The sequence below is a fragment of the Puntigrus tetrazona genome, chromosome 18 (assembly GCF_018831695.1).
Source record: "Puntigrus tetrazona isolate hp1 chromosome 18, ASM1883169v1, whole genome shotgun sequence".
In the NCBI taxonomy this organism is placed as follows: Eukaryota; Metazoa; Chordata; class Actinopteri; order Cypriniformes; family Cyprinidae; genus Puntigrus; species Puntigrus tetrazona.
In genome coordinates this window covers 18,298,729-18,315,337 of record NC_056716.1, presented here as the reverse complement: position 1 = coordinate 18,315,337, position 16,609 = coordinate 18,298,729, and the positions used below count along the sequence as shown (strand labels likewise).

General features: G+C 35.8%; 1 protein-coding gene across 1 annotated transcript in view; it reads right to left on the bottom strand.

Moving 5' to 3' along the window:
* Positions 1 to 16,609, bottom strand: part of pepd (peptidase D) — a 57,119-nt gene that overhangs the window by 19,145 nt on the left and 21,365 nt on the right. Inside the window, exon 9 of the mRNA XM_043264985.1 lies at positions 10,850 to 10,896. Coding sequence (XP_043120920.1) covers positions 10,850 to 10,896 — 47 coding nt within the window. The remainder of the gene's footprint in view (positions 1 to 10,849; positions 10,897 to 16,609) is intronic.

Genomic DNA, 16,609 nt, shown 5'->3' with positions numbered 1-16,609 from the left:
TTAATATCTTGCAAACAAACACAATTAAATGCGTCATTTTTAAAAATATATTTGTATGGTGCGTGCAGGCACTGTAATTGCAATCAGCAATTTAATTGCTATTTTTATTTTACTTACAGTGTACCTTTTAATATCTTACAAACGGCCCACAGAATTTTTATTAAATGTTATTGAGTGAACACCGCCGAACTGATCCACAAATAATGCTCTTCTTAAAATAAAAAAATAAAGAAACAGTAAAAGAAATTACAAATTCAAAACCAAAAAGTCTAAAAAATAATAATAATAATAAGAAAATATTTTTAAAAAATAATTTTGTCAAAATGATCTACAAATAAGGCTTTTCTTCACTCAAAAATATGCCCTAGTTACAAGCAAATCGCTTATTCACAAGTGATCTAGTTTTTATTTTTCACTCAAAAACTTAATATTATCAAACAAATACTGTTTTCTTTATTTGGAAAACAGCTAAAATAAAAAAAAAATGCTTTCTTTTCACTCAAAAAACAAACGTTAGCCAGGTTTCACTCAAAAACTGAATATTAGAGCTGTGCACATATGTACGTATAAATGTTTATATGGTTAATAACTTCAGTAAAAGTATATCTTGGTTAGTTTTTTGGAGGAACATCTGACCTGATCGCTCAAGTTTACATATTTCCCCAATAAAACAGAACAGAATATTGCCAAATTTATTAATATTGCCATTTTTATTATTTCCTGTATTATTTACTTTAATATTATTTCCAAAATGATCCACAAATAATGCTTTTTACTCAAAAAACAAGCATTTTTTTTAGCTAATGTTATTGCCACCATGTTTTTTTTTCACTCAAAAAAATTCATATTGGCAAAATGACCAACAAATATTGTTTTTTCCCACTCAAAAAAAAAAAAAAATTTTTTTACTCAAAAACTAATATCGTCAATATTACCCATAAATGGCATTTTTTTCACTCAAAAGCTTTAATATTGTTTTCAAAATGATCTACAAATAATGCTTTTCACTCAAAAAACAAGCATTTTTTTTAACTTAAAAACCAATGTTATTGCCAACATATTTTCTTTTCACTCAAAATTAATATTGCCAAAATGACCATCAAATATCGTTTTTTCCCACTCCAAAAAAAAAAAAATCGGCAAAATTCTAAACAAAAATGTTTTGTTTTGTTTTTTTACTCAAAAATGAATATCATCGCCAATATTACCCATAAATGACGTTTTTTTCCACTCAAAAACTTTCATATTTCCAAAACGATCCACAAATAATGCTTTTCACTCAAAAAACAAGCATTTTTTTTAACTTAAAAAACAATGTTATTGTCAACATACTTTTTTTTCACTCAAAAAATGAATATTGCCAAAAATACCAACAAATATAGTTTTTCCCCACTCCAAAAAAAATTCTCAAAATTCTAAACAAAAATGCTTTTTTTTTTTTTAATATATCATAGCTAATGTTATCCATAATTGACGTTTTTTTCACTCAAAAACTGAGATGCATAAATCATTTATTTTTAATAACTTGAGTGCTGAATGTGACGAATCAACAGCTACAGGCCTCGGTCCGACCGCCAGCGCTCTGCGACTTTCTCCGCAGTAAAAAAAAAAAAAAAAAAAGTTTCGATGGAGTCAAACTCACATCCGGAATCATCAAAACCCCAGAACGGCCGTGGAGCAGAAGTCAGAGAGGTGTCGAGCGCCTCTGTTTTCAGACTTATCTCGTATCAGCCGCTTTGAAGTCTCCGCCAGCGGCCATCGAGAGAGAGTCCTAATGAAATCCTCCAACTGCTTCTAATTGCAGCGCTATCTGGAGTTTTTCCGAGGCTCGAGAGGAACGGAGACGAGGGAAATGAGAGAAGAGGGAGTTGCCGAACAACGAGCACGCCGTAAAAGCCGAGCGGCGCGGGGACGAACGCCGCAGACGCAACGGAAATAACCTCGGCGCATCTGTAACGATGAAAACACATCTGCGCGTGATTATTCTCACGCGGGTTTAATTAAACCAATTAAGCGCTGATGCACGGTCTCGACTAATGCGTGTTGTTCATCCGGACGAGAAGGTCAAAAAGCACACCAGGAACGCGCTCGGCGAGGTGCAGGGCATTGTGGGATAGATTTCTGCGGCGTCTTTCATCCCGTATCGCCGGCTCCCCTGTCACCTGCGCTGCCTATTTATAACTTGTAACCATAACAACAGCTGTATTGCTTTACAAAAATAAGAGAATCGCTGTCAGGGCGCAGGAAGTGATGTTTGCGTCTTCTTCTTCTTCTTCATCTGGATCTCGAAGGCGGGAGACATTAGTGGACCGCAATAAATCAGGAGCTCGACGCGCGCTCTGGCTTCGACTGGAGGGGTTCCCGTGAAATTAAACAAAAAAATAAAATAAAAAAATAAATAAAAAACACGAGCGAAGGCTTCGGGGACGAAGAGATGGGGAAGATAAAAAGAGCATCTCTTTGTTTCACTTTCAAAACCTCTCTCGTGCTCGCAGGTGAAAAAACCATTACCCTGAAGGAGAACCACGGACGCAGGCGTCTGAACATGTTTGCATGTGCATTATTAATACTGAAATATTCCACGCACGTATGCGATATGCAATGATTGAAAAAGAGCGCGAAAAAGCATGCATCTCATTCATTTTGCATGTTATAAACACAAACAGCAGTAAATGCAATATTAAAAATTCACAAAGGTTTGGGTCGCACTTTAGAATAGGTAACACTATAAACAATATAAACTCATAGTTAAATTAATTAATAGATAGGTACAGGTATTAGGTGCACTGTATAAAAAAAAAAATAACTTCGAAATCCTTTGTTATCTCGCTGGTTGAAATTTTTTAAACAAAAATATTCCAGTTGTTACAACTAAAAATTTCAAGTTAACCGAACAAAAAAAAATTAAGTCAGTGTAGGATGAGGTTACGCACAATAAGGCATTGATAAATTGATAAATGGCTAATATTAGAGTAATATGCGTGCTAATGAGAAACTAGTAGGTGTAACCGTAAAAAAAAAAAAAAAAAAAAAGATTTGTAATTATACTTGTTTGCGGCGCATCAAAACACGCTCGGGAAAATACTGAAGTATAATGATAATAATAATTAGCAAGACCTACTTCATAAAAAGAAAGAAAGAAAATAACATGCATTTAAATTATCTATCATTTTAACAATATAATATTTAAATAATATGACACATTTTTTCTCTTTTAGGGATATTTCACAAAAAAAAATAAAAAAAATGCATTTAAATGTGCATCACCTGTTAATAATAAGAGAATAATGCATTTGCTGATATACATAATATTAAATAAAATAATAAGACATAATAAATGCTAATAGAATGATACATATTTTTTCTTTTTTTAACACCCCTCCTCAAAAAGATAGAAATTACCAAAAACAATTAATTAATTTTAAAAAGTCACAAACTCTCTAATTTAGCACACACACACACACACACACACACACACACACCTACCATTAAATATATAACCATCACATTATATTTTTGTCAGGGTCACAATTATTATTATTATTTTTTTAATATTTAATTTAATTAATATTTAATAAATTTGGTCACGTTTTCCCTCACGCTTCATATCCTTCCAAATCTGTATGACTTTCCTCCGTGAAAACATAAAACCGTAATACACGTCGAGTCTCAGCGTTTCACTTATTTATTATATATTCGTCTGCACAGCCCGAGCATCCTTTATCCTCTATCCCACGCAGCTTAGGAACGGCACGAAGCGTCCGGTAAATAACCGCAGCGCTTTCATTTTTGGGGGAAGCCGCCCCTTTTAATGAAAGGTAAGGCGCATACAAACGCTCTCGCTAAATAATTCACCAAAGCTCTCTAGTTTCCTCCAGACGGAGAGACTGAGCTTCGGCCGTTCTTCCTGGAGGAAGAGTCCCGAGCAGGTGGAAATGAAGGAAATCGAGTGAGAGGAATCCACTTTGCTTGCGCGGTGGCAGGTAATGGAAAGCGCGAGCGTGAAAGCGAGCGTCGTCGTATCTCGGCTAACAAGCGTTTAGCTGAAAACGGGTTAAAGCCGAAGCTTCGACGTCTCCCAACTTTAGTCTGAGATACTTCAGCTGGGCCTAATTGCTCCCTGAGGGACCAATCCTGCGGTCAGACCCGCCCGAGCGCGGCCCGGTGCATGCTGGGTAACCTTCGCCTCTCCAAAAACACACATCCGTATACATTCGCCCGTTTCTGGACGGCTCCGTCGTCCGAGCTCGCCGTTAATCCCGCTGTTCTCCAGAAGAGACGAGAAATCGCGTCTCGCAAATTAAATCTCATAATCCCTAATATTTCAAGCGCGCTGGATTAAAACGATTAAAAAAGTTTATTACAAGCTCTTCAGATACAGACGAAATTTTACTGCAGAGAGCGTCACACTTCTCTGTTTCCTCTGGACTGGATTTGTTCATCTCTCTTCGGGATTGTGGGTAGTTTTAAAAGCTGAGAAGATGTGAATATATCTTCTTGGCTGATCAGACAAGATTTACCGTTTTACTTAAATTACTTAAGTGTTGGGAGCGGGACTTTTATTTTGTTTATTCTAAAACGTTTTCATATTTTTTTTACACGTTTTTCATTGTTTTAGTTTACTGTAATAATGCCGTTGCTGGTCCTGAACACACACACACACACACACACATATATACATATACATATATATACACATATATATATACACGTATCTGTAAATATGCATAAATATATAATAAATTCAGAATTTAACATATTTATTAATTTATTATATTTATTTTATACATATACACACACATATATATATATATATACATATATATATACATATATATACACACATATATACATACACACACACACACACACAAAAAAACAAGGTTAAACTAGTACTTTTCATATACTGTTGACATTCAGCAAATATGCATTTGAAACAAGATTTTAAATATCTAATAAAAATGTAATGAATAATGCCTTTACATATTTATTTTTAAATAACTTTTGTGACTTTTTTTTAAATTGATTGTTTACAGATTTTTTCAATGACTACATTTATTTAGAGAAAACGTTTTATTTAAAAGCTAAGATTTGAGCTCTTGACAACGTACTTTTTCATATACTTCAGGATGCAGGAAACAAGATTTTAAATATCTAATAAAAATGTAGACAAAACCTTTACATATTTATTTTAAATAACTTGTGACAAATGATAACGCTTACTAAACGGAAACAAGCATGGGAAGTTTTGACCGCATCCATTCTTCATCGGCACTGAACTCTCTTTGTGTTTTTCACTTTTATCCAATAACTATAAGTCAAACTCTGAACTCTGATTTGATCTCACTACAACGACCCTGTTATCACTGCTCTCGGAAAAACTACGGCCTTGTTTTCAGGATAAAAAATCAGTAGATAATAACTGCAAAAGCTGAGGTTTAATAAAGCGGCATTTTAACTGAAATCGGTGACAGGAAGACGACGGTTGTTTAATACAGTCGCAAGCGCAAAGGCCCAGTGAAGATCGGCAGCTTCGGGTCGTTCACGGTATCAAAGCAAAGCCATCACCAGCTTCACAAAGCCTCCGCTTCGTTTCTTTCACCTCCGAACATCTTCATCATCTGCCGCCCGGGGACCAGGCCGAGTTTCAGCTTCATTTTTAACGCGTTCATTATTTGCTTTTGAAAACGTCTGCGGGATACGAGAACCGAAAAAAACAAAAACTACTCCTCTAGGAACCAAAGCGAACTTCATAACAACGCATGAGGTTAAGAGAGACATTCGTCAGCCCGCGGCGGCGAGGCGAAGCTTCATCAATCTGAGAGAGAGAGAGCAAGTCGTGGAGTTTCTGCTCCTAACGCTCACGTTTGTCCTACTTGAGCGTTACGTGACCGCATCCATTCGGATGCATTAGAATGACGGCTGTGTATAATCATCTCATTACAGAATACAAATGAAAACACAGTCGACATTCGTTCACCCTTAGGACCGAAGTTCTGCGCCGTTCAGAAACATCCAGACTGTGCGTGTCGAGACGAGTCAAGGCCAAAGGAGAGATAGCAACCGATGACATTTGACCTCACTCATGTCCGACCGGCTCCGACATGTTGTGTTTGATTCAGACATACGAGAGCGCAAATAGACAGGAAGAGTTTCAGCTAAGAACAAGGATTATAGTTATATATTGTGCAGGTTTGAATATATTTCTCAAAGATGGTTCTCAAAGACACGCATATACACACACACACACACACACACACACACACACACACATACATATATATATATATATATATATATATATATATATATATATATATATAAATATATAATAAACAAAAAGTCATTGTGTTGTCAAAAAAATAAATAAAATACAAAAAAAAAAATAAAATAATATATATATATATATATATAAAAAAAAAAAAAAAAATGCAACAAGAGTCAGAGCCAGAGCTTTGGTTATTGCTGTGGACAACAGAGCGCCTTAGAGTCAAAAAGACTGAGATTCAGCACTTTAAAAAGAAGGTAATCAATGGATTTTCCTGCTGTTATCTTCTCATGTTTCCTATGTTTTCAGTAAACTCATGTTCTCCAAACGTCCTCTAGCGATGATGAAAGCACCTATAAATCTGGCATCGGCGGTGAAATGCATCTAATTACCAAACTGTCCCACACGCACACATTCACACAATACAGACAAATAAAGAGTTAAAAATAAATCGTGAAGTTTCCAGCTTTGTGCAACGGTGAGAGGATCCTCCACTGAGCTCGCTCCTGCAACAAAACTCAATTTAAATCGATTGTGTGTCTCAAATCCTGGATGCTGTTTCCCGTGAGACAGGAGCCTGTGTGCGGCCACTAATGCACATTCAGTGAGGCTTTCTATCAGGCTCAGCTCCTCATCCTAACAAACAATACTCCTAAAATACTAAAAAAATAATAACCAGCTTAATTACATAAATGGCTTATGTTTGTCAGTATAGTACTTACACACACACACACACACACACACACACACACATATACATACATGCATACATATATACATATACATATATATATACACATATACATATATGCATTTATTCATATTCAATATTTAATACTACCTGATCTGTAAATATAATATAATATAATATAATATAAATATATATATATATATATATATATATATATATATATATATATATATATATATATATATATATATATATATGCATGCAATAAAATATTAATAAATTAAATTAAGTAAATAAAGCAGCCATTGAGATATATGCAAAAAAAATATACTGCCAATAAAAATTTCCTTTAAAATTTTCTAAAATAAAAACTAAAACTGGGATCTTTTCATTTCGACAAAGCATTTTTGCTGTAGATTTTGGCATCATTCCCACTGATGAGCCTCAGCTGCTTCATTTAATAAGCAATTACAAACGTAATGAAGCAAAAATGAGTGTTAAAAAAATGAGCGCCTACATGGTGATGCATAATCAGATCTGATCAAATGTTAAGTCTATGCTGTTTTCATTAAGCCGCTGTGTTTATGTGTGCCAATATACAGTAAGTGTGTGAATGTGAGGGATGTGCGTTTGAATAAAGAAAATCTGACAAATATTTCAGTATTCAACTCGAACCAACCGCCAACAAATGCCATCATAACTCATGACAACAATACTATATAGTTAAATTCAAATCAGATTAAAAAAAAGTAGTGCAATCAAATGATTAATCGTAATTAATAACATCCAAAAAAGTTTTTGTTTACATAATATATGTATATATTTATTTTGTATATATAAATACATACACATGCATTTAAAAAAACATTACATTTTTGTATATTAAATTAATATAAATATAGCCATGTAACTATTTTAAAAAAATATATACGTTGTGTATTTACATAATAAATATACACAGAACACATACATATATTATGCAAACAAAAACTTATTTTGGATGCGATAAATCGCAATTAATTGTTTGACAGCGCTAATAAAAAGCTAATAGCTCAAAAGATTTTTTCTTTTCCCGTCAAAGAAATTCGTACTTTTATTTATAAAGGACACATTAAATCAAATCGAGAGTGCCAGTAAATGCATTTAAAATGTCCCAAAAGATTTCCATTTCTAATCAACGCTGTTCCTTTGAACTCTCTGTTCATCAGAGACTGCCGAAAAATTAAAATGTGTATCCGTTTCCATAAAAACATGAAGCAGCACGTCCGTTTTCGAACAATCGGGAATATTTCTTGAGCAGCAAATCAGCGTATTATAATGACTTCTGAATGACTGAAAACTCATCCCTGACCGCAGGAATAAATAACATTTTGACAACTATTTTGAATCGTAATAATATTTCGCCGTATTTTTAGTCAGCCCCGGTGAGCGGAGGAGCTTGCTTTCTTTTTAAAATCCCACCGACCTCAAACTTCCCGAATGTTAATGCGGTTCGGCTCCAGAAACTTGCGAACTCGAGCCTTCACAAACTTACACTGCTGTTGTTCCTGTGAAGAGGTTTTCGGATCTTGTGCACCGGTCCCTAGTGAGTGTGTGTGAGCAAATCTGACCGCTGCTCTACTGATGTGTGTCTGGCGAGTCGCTGAATGGCGTGACCTTGCCTGCGGGTCTGTCACACACACACACACACACACACACACACACACACACACCTGTTTGCCGCAGCGTCTCTCATTATGTCCAGTCATCAGTGAATCACTGGCCCCTAATGGCCTAATGTGACTGCAGCGGACACATAAAAGCGCTCAGCATTAAAAACCCTCACGATCCCTGCAGGACACTGACATTCACGGGGAAAAAGAAAGCTAGAAGAAATCCGGAAGGAAATTGGCTTCTCCTGACCGCACCGAGGGGTAGAGATGAATGCTGAGGTCACATCCCAGCATGCACCGGGGCGGCCGGAGCCGAGAGGGACGGTATCATTAGAAGAAGCAGATCGTGCATCACCATCTCTGAAGGTCCGGACAAAGCCAGTGTCGCGCGGTCCGCTCGGAGACCTCCGGACGCCACCGCGCGCGCTGCTTTAGAGGACAAAACGAGTGGAGGGAGTCGGTCTTATCTCGCACTTCTCCAGCAGCAGATATAGAGAGAAAATCCCTGGAAAAAGCTGCAGCTTATCAGAGCTTTTGTTTGGTGAGCAGAGAAGAGGTCGGCTGGTCTTATCAGACGCACTAACACTAACACCTTCAGAAGATGAACACCTCACACAGAACGACAGACATCTGCGGATACTCGTCCTGTGACGTAGTTAAAGGTGCCGTAAGTGAAGGGCAGAAAATATTACTGCTTCTTGACAGATAAGTACATGTCGTGAAGAATCCGGGTATAACTAGACCCGAGAAAACAACACTAAAAAGTTGGTCGGTAGGGATTTTAAATCGTTTCGTCAGGAATACACTGAAAATAGGGAAATATTTTTATGATTTGAAATAGCCGTTTTCTCAGTGGGTAGGTGTTAAAATATAATTGATTCCTGTGATGTGATTTTCAGCGTCACTCGATCCTTCAGAAATCATTGCAACATGTTGATTTACGGCTCAAGAAACATTTCTGATTATCATCAATGTCGAAAAAAGCTGCTTCATACTTGGGTAGATTATTTTTTCAGCATTCTTTGATGAATCCACTTTTTTCCCCACTTACACTAATAAAATTTGTAACCAGAATCAGCCCTGACGATAAAAAAATATCTATTATTTTCTGTATACTACATGTTAAGCAGATTTGTTAGGGTTATTGCAGTCATAGACTAGTCTTTAATTAGAAACGGCATTAATACACACACACACACACACACAAACACAGACAGAGACAGAGACAGAGACAGAGACAGAGACAGACAGACACACACACAGACAGACACAGACACACACACACACAAACAACACACACAGACACAGACACAGACAGACAGACAGACACACACACACACACAGACAACACACACACACACACACACACACAGACACACACACACACACACACAGACAACACACACAGACAGACAGACAGACAGACAGACACACATAGACAGACAGACAGACAGACAGACACACACACAGACACACACACAGACACACACACAGACACACAGACAGACAGACAGACAGACACACACAGACACACACAGACAGACAGACAGACAGACAGACAGACAGACAGACAGACAGACAGACAGACAGACACACAGACACAGACAGACAGACACACACACACTGTCAGACACACACAGACACAGACAGACAGACAGACAGACACACACAGACAGACAGACAACACACACAGACACACATAGACAGACAGACACACACACACACACAGACAGACAACACACAGACAGACACAGACAGACAACACACAGACAGACAGACAGACAGACAGACAGACAACACACACACTGTCAGACACACACACACACACACACACACACACACACACGTATACAAACAATATTTCATCAGCAATTAACTATAAAATTTCACACACTCAAACGAATCCCACTTTAATTGTCTGTAATCCACATAATTTAACATAATTCAAACTTGGTTATCAAAACAACACTAGACTGATGAAAAAACATAGAAGTGTCTGCTCAATGACTAAATGCAAAAGTACAAAACAACGCTGTTTTCGGCTGTTCGAACATCTTGTTAAACAGCACAGAAGCCATTCTGTGAGCATGTATGCAACAAAACCATTGCTTCGTGAGAGCAAGCATGGGCTGAGAGCCAGTTCACGGGAGAAGAGCGCGAGTTACTTGATTAAGCTTCACTTCAGCTGAGAGGATTTAACAATCAATCAATCAAATCAACCAATGGATCAATACTCACCTCTCCATCTCATACTCTTTCACGCCTGCCTTCACGCGTTTCATCACCTACAAGGAAACACACACGGCGATCAGATAAGTGCGCTTTACAAAATATTCAATTAGTCATCCACCTCAGTCATCATCAGCCGAGGGCTTCCCTTCGCTCTCCAGATAAAGCCTAATAATCTCAATGAACTCTCGCCGGCAGTCGGAGCGCGCAGACACAGACGAGAGCCACACAACGGCTCGGAAAATGACCAGCAATTGCCTTCAAATTACAGAACGACTCATCCATTTGATGAGATAACAGTCATTTGCGGCGCGGCGGAAAGAAATGAGGGAGAGCGAGCGTCGAGGGCGGATTAGAGGGGCTGTTTGATGATTGTAGGTTAGAAAGCTTTTATATCAATTGAGAATCATGAGTCACACCGTATAGCGGCGCTGAAGGATCCCCGGGAGATTGCGGAGATCAGGTTGATATAGATAATGTTAGCATGTTGGGTGACAGAGGTAAAATGATACTTGTAGGTATAAAACGTGGCAGCAGATGTAAGATTATTATTATTTTTTTTTTAAGAAATTATTTTTATTCAGCAAAGACGCATTAAGTTGATTAAAAGCGACAAAAAAAGACTAAATAAATGCGCTTTCTATTCAAAAGAATCCCAAAAAAGTGTCAGAGTTTCAGCAAAAATTACAAAAATGTTTTTGGGAATATAGATGACGGTGCAGTGTTTTGTTTTGCAAAAAACACTGAAAAGAATGGCTCAATTTTTGCATGCAAAAGAAATGAATACTTTTATTCAGTAGAAACGCTTTTATAAATAAAATCGAGTATGAAAGTATGCATTTGAAATTTCTATTTATCAAAGAATTTTTGAATGGTTCCCCAAAAAGCAGAAAAAATATGATGCAGCAACACTAGCATAAAAACGATCATTTTAATACGGTTATAATAATCAGATATGTTTCTTGCGCGGTAAGTCGGTATATCAGAATGATTTCTAGGATAATGATGCTAAAAATGCAGCTTTAATCGCAGAAATAAATGACACTTTACAAAATATTCACACAGAAAGTAGTAATGGTAATAAAATTAATTTTACAGTATTTTTATAAAGTAAATGCAAGCAGAAAAGACGTCTTTTATAAACAAATCAAACGCTGAATGGTATTTATCTCCTGCTTGTTAACAGCTTGCCTAATTTGTCATTTTAAAATGTAATACTTCTCATTATTACATTTTTTACCGTATGCTTCTACAAACAAGAGCGAGCAATAAAAGAGCGTTTGACTTGTCTTGTGCAGCTTTAGACAAGAGATCACCTGGTGCAGGTGAATGTGACGCGAGGATCGGGAGCGAGCGGTGATGAGCGGTTCAGGTGTCGAGCGCTGGATTTTAATGACGTCCCGCGAGAGGAACAAGAGACGGCCGGATAGACACAGTCACGGCAACTTCTCATTTGTCCCTCTATGTTTTTCCTGTACTGAATATAATTTGACTTATTAACGCTATAAAAGGGTCCAGTGTGTTCTGAGCTGTCTCGCGTCTGATGCAAAAGAAACACGAGCAGGGTTAAAGCATGCAATAAATAAATAAATAAATAAATAAATGAAAACAGGACACACAGTCAGTGACAAGAAACCTAACAGAATACATAAAGTAATTCAGTGCTGCTGCAGAAGTACAACTGAATTGATCTAGGCTATACAAAACAACCTATTAAAACAAAATGAATTCTGTCAGCCCTATTTGGATGGGATTTGTTTTCTAAATGGCTCTAAATGAGTTGCAAAGTATTGAATTCTTAAATCTCAAATTGGAAAAATGGTTTTAGCAACTTCATTGTTTTGGGTTCGGTCATAAATAAAAATATATATAAATATAAAATATATATATATATATATATATATATATATATATATATATAAAAAAATAAAATAAAAAGAAAAAAATAATATATATATATATATATATATAATATATGTATTATATATATATATATATATATATATATATATATATATATGTATAATATATGTATTATATATATATATATATATATATATATATATATATATGTATAATATATGTATTATATATATATATATATATATATATATATATATATGTATAATATATGTATATATATATATATATATATATATATATATATATATATATATATATATGTATTATATATATATATATATATATATATATATATATATATATATATATATATATATATAATATATGTATTATATATATATATATATATATATATATATATATATATATATATATATATATATATATATATATATATATATAATGAAGCAAAATTCTTTTATTATTTTTCATTGGAAGACTGTCTTCAGCAGTGAGCTTCTGTGGCAAAGGAAAAGTGCAAACACTAGCTTAAATTTCTGTGCTGAGTTTGAAAAATGACACACAAAGCATGCGAAAGTTTGCAGATTTCTAGACTCGAGGAAACCCAACCCAAAAATCTCTGACAAATGCAATTCTGATGGGTCTGAAATCACAAAGTCCATTTGGAAATCCTATCATAAGGCTACTAATGCGATTTATAAAATAAATACATGCATTATTGTTTGAGATTTGTTGTTTGAAGAAATATAAACTACATCCCACATCTCTAAACTGACGCATTTGCATTTTTGAATTGGGCATGATGCATCTATCCTGAGCGACGTATATGATATATGAAAGCCAGGAATCAAACCGTTGACTCTGGCATGGCTAGCTGTATTCCCTACACATCAATATAGATGCTCCGAGCTACATTTGCATGTACATATAGTCCATTATTCATAATCCGGGAGAATCAAAGGTCAAATAACAGTCGTCCGCTCCTGTCAAACTCAATAAAAGAGTAAAAGTCTCCGGACTGGAGCTGAACTCTTAATCGCTGCTCGACTGAAACCGACCTTCATCTCAGCGTTCCTCACCGCAAAGACAAAATCTGCATTTACAGTCATTTACATTTCAAACCAGAAAAACCTGCTGCTGTAAGCATCGCTGACAGACCACGGCACATTGAGATGAACCTCACGAAACCCGCCGACAACAGGAACGGGTCACTTCAAGATGGACATTATACACACTAAGAAACTAAAGCCTTAAGCATTTAAAAAAAACCTTTCGATTTGCAAATATCACTATATTACATATACCTGTAATGCATTTATCAAAAGCAGTAAAAGCTTGAACGTTTATGTTTTTAATGACAGAAAGAAGTATTGAAACTGAATTATTTAACCGCGAAGGAACCGAAAAAGTGGAAATCAAGCATCAAGTCATAAAACAGCCCAAAAAAAAGTAACAGCAATCATGCGTTCGTGGTGTTTTTCTGCTGATTAAAGTCAAATACAAGACTCATTTGGCGTATAAATGGTTATCAGAAGCAAAAACGCTGCCAAATGCATATTTTGTGGGAACGTGTATTCTTGGAGAAAGTCTTATTGTGCTACTGAACCTAAAATTAGTAAGAAACAGGTATTGGGTTTCATTCAGCAAATGGGATACGGTGGTGTAATGTGCATTTTAGGGTGAAATCTGTCTCTGGAGAGACTAAGAGGAGAAAAATCATGCACAGTCTGTTCTGTTAGTCACAACCTCTGGCAGAGATCTTCTCCCAAACATCCCACCGCATTAAATCAGGCCGACAAGCCTTTTAGGCCATGCATGAAACTAAGAAAGAGCAAATTCATTTTCCTGACAACCTCTAAAATGTTAATTAACCAGATATGTTAATGAAGACAAAACTGAACCGTGCATAAGGAATAAAACAACTAAGAGTCTGATTTCGCTCGATGATAATTCCGTTAATTCTGAGTACTATTAATGAACCGCTCGGTGTTTCTAAGGAATAAAGCGTTTGGAAATATTTTTCCACTGTCATCTGTGCCAAAAGAGAGACTCTCAAAGCTATTAACGTGATAGAAAGTGCTAAAAAACGGAAGCGATTCTGAATGAGAACTCAATTTGGATTCTCAACCCTCGTCTGAACTCTTCCCGCTCGACGCTTTCCCGTGACCGTACAGTGAACTCCTCGAAATCCCTCGTTCCTCATTTCGGCATTCAAAAAACAATTTGTTTCCATTGTGGCCGTGACTCATGTCCCTCTTAAACCGAATATCCAGCAATAACAGAAGACGAGAGGTTACAGCCGTCTCTATGAGCTCTGGCTAAGACTGGCACTTATGAAGACCTATGTGCGTTAATGTGCTGAGGCCTTTATTGCTGGATGGGAGAGATCGAAAGAGCCTCAAAACATGTCCTTCAGACCTTCAACTGAAGACTGACCCTGTCTTTTTTCTTTTTTGATGAGGTGCAGGGGCTATTTCCTTTAAATAACGCGAGGATAAACGTTTGCTGTGCCTTTACAAAGACGTCTGCAGACGTTGACGGATACTGACCAGAGCAGAATGAAATCAAGTTGAAAACCTTGGGGTTTAAAAGGAACAGCTCAGCCCAAGGTTAACATTTGTCATTATTTACCTATGTTCAAGTCGTTTCCGACTTCTTCTTTTTGCATAATCCAATATCGAATCAAAAAACAGGTTCACGCGTTACATTATCATAATAAAAATCTATTTTATAAATATAGAATGTATAAAAAAAAAAAAAAATGCTACTCATTTTTGCCAAAGGGCCATTGATTTTTAACAATAACTTTACATACAGACCCTGGACTTATTATTTAATGGCATGTACTTTTGCTGAAGCCAACAGTTTTTATTATTTCGATTTACGTTTTAAAGAAATCATGTTTAATCGTGTTAAAAACTACATCACCCATGCATCAAGCAAAACGCAAAATAAGAGCTTTGCATCTTACATATTTGATATATATGTATATGTTGCATATTTTTCAGTAAATATAGCTATATATATATATATATATATATATATATATATATATATATATATATATATAGCACAACATTAAATGGATAGTTTTATATTTTCATTGAACATGTCATTGATAGTTCAAGTCTATCGGTCAAATCTTTTTGCTAAACAGCCAACGCTAAAGCAAACTATAAATAGGGTTGTGAGAAAATCTCTCATTAAATGTGACATGGACTGATTTTCGACAACGCTTTTGATGTAACGATCATTGTTAAAGCTTTAGCAGTCACTATGATCAATATGATCCCAGCCAAAACACAGCATGTACAAACACAGCCAGGCCCATTAATATCCAACCCTCGAAGAAAAAAAAAAAAGAAAAGCTTTTCGTCCATTAATGGATATCAGCGACTTCTTATTCTACCACAATCTGATTACTAAATTAATTAGCGTTTCTTTTATCAATATGCATACTGTTCACGATTGAGGACACAGATCTGCACTTATGAAGATCAAACATTGTTTTTAGTTCGTATTGTTCCAGCATCCCATTTATATTAACCTAATTTATCAACTTTATACTTGTTTGTTAATTAATCCCGTAACATATGAAGCATTATTAGGTAAAATGTCATTTCTTCGTAATTGTGAAATTTCTGCAAGCAGTTTACAAGCGAAAATGGTTTCTACCACAGGGTAGCAGGTTTTGTGCTGAAATATCAACTGTTTAGTATTCCGGTATTGTCTTGTATCTGTGAAGGATAAATGCAATGCTGGCCTAGATACTGATCAAGCGAGGTATAAGATTTTGGTAGCTTTACATCAAGAGTACACAGGCCCAGGTCTGACTAAAAATGCTTTCTAACAGAGAAACAGAAACTAAAATTCCAGCACAACAGC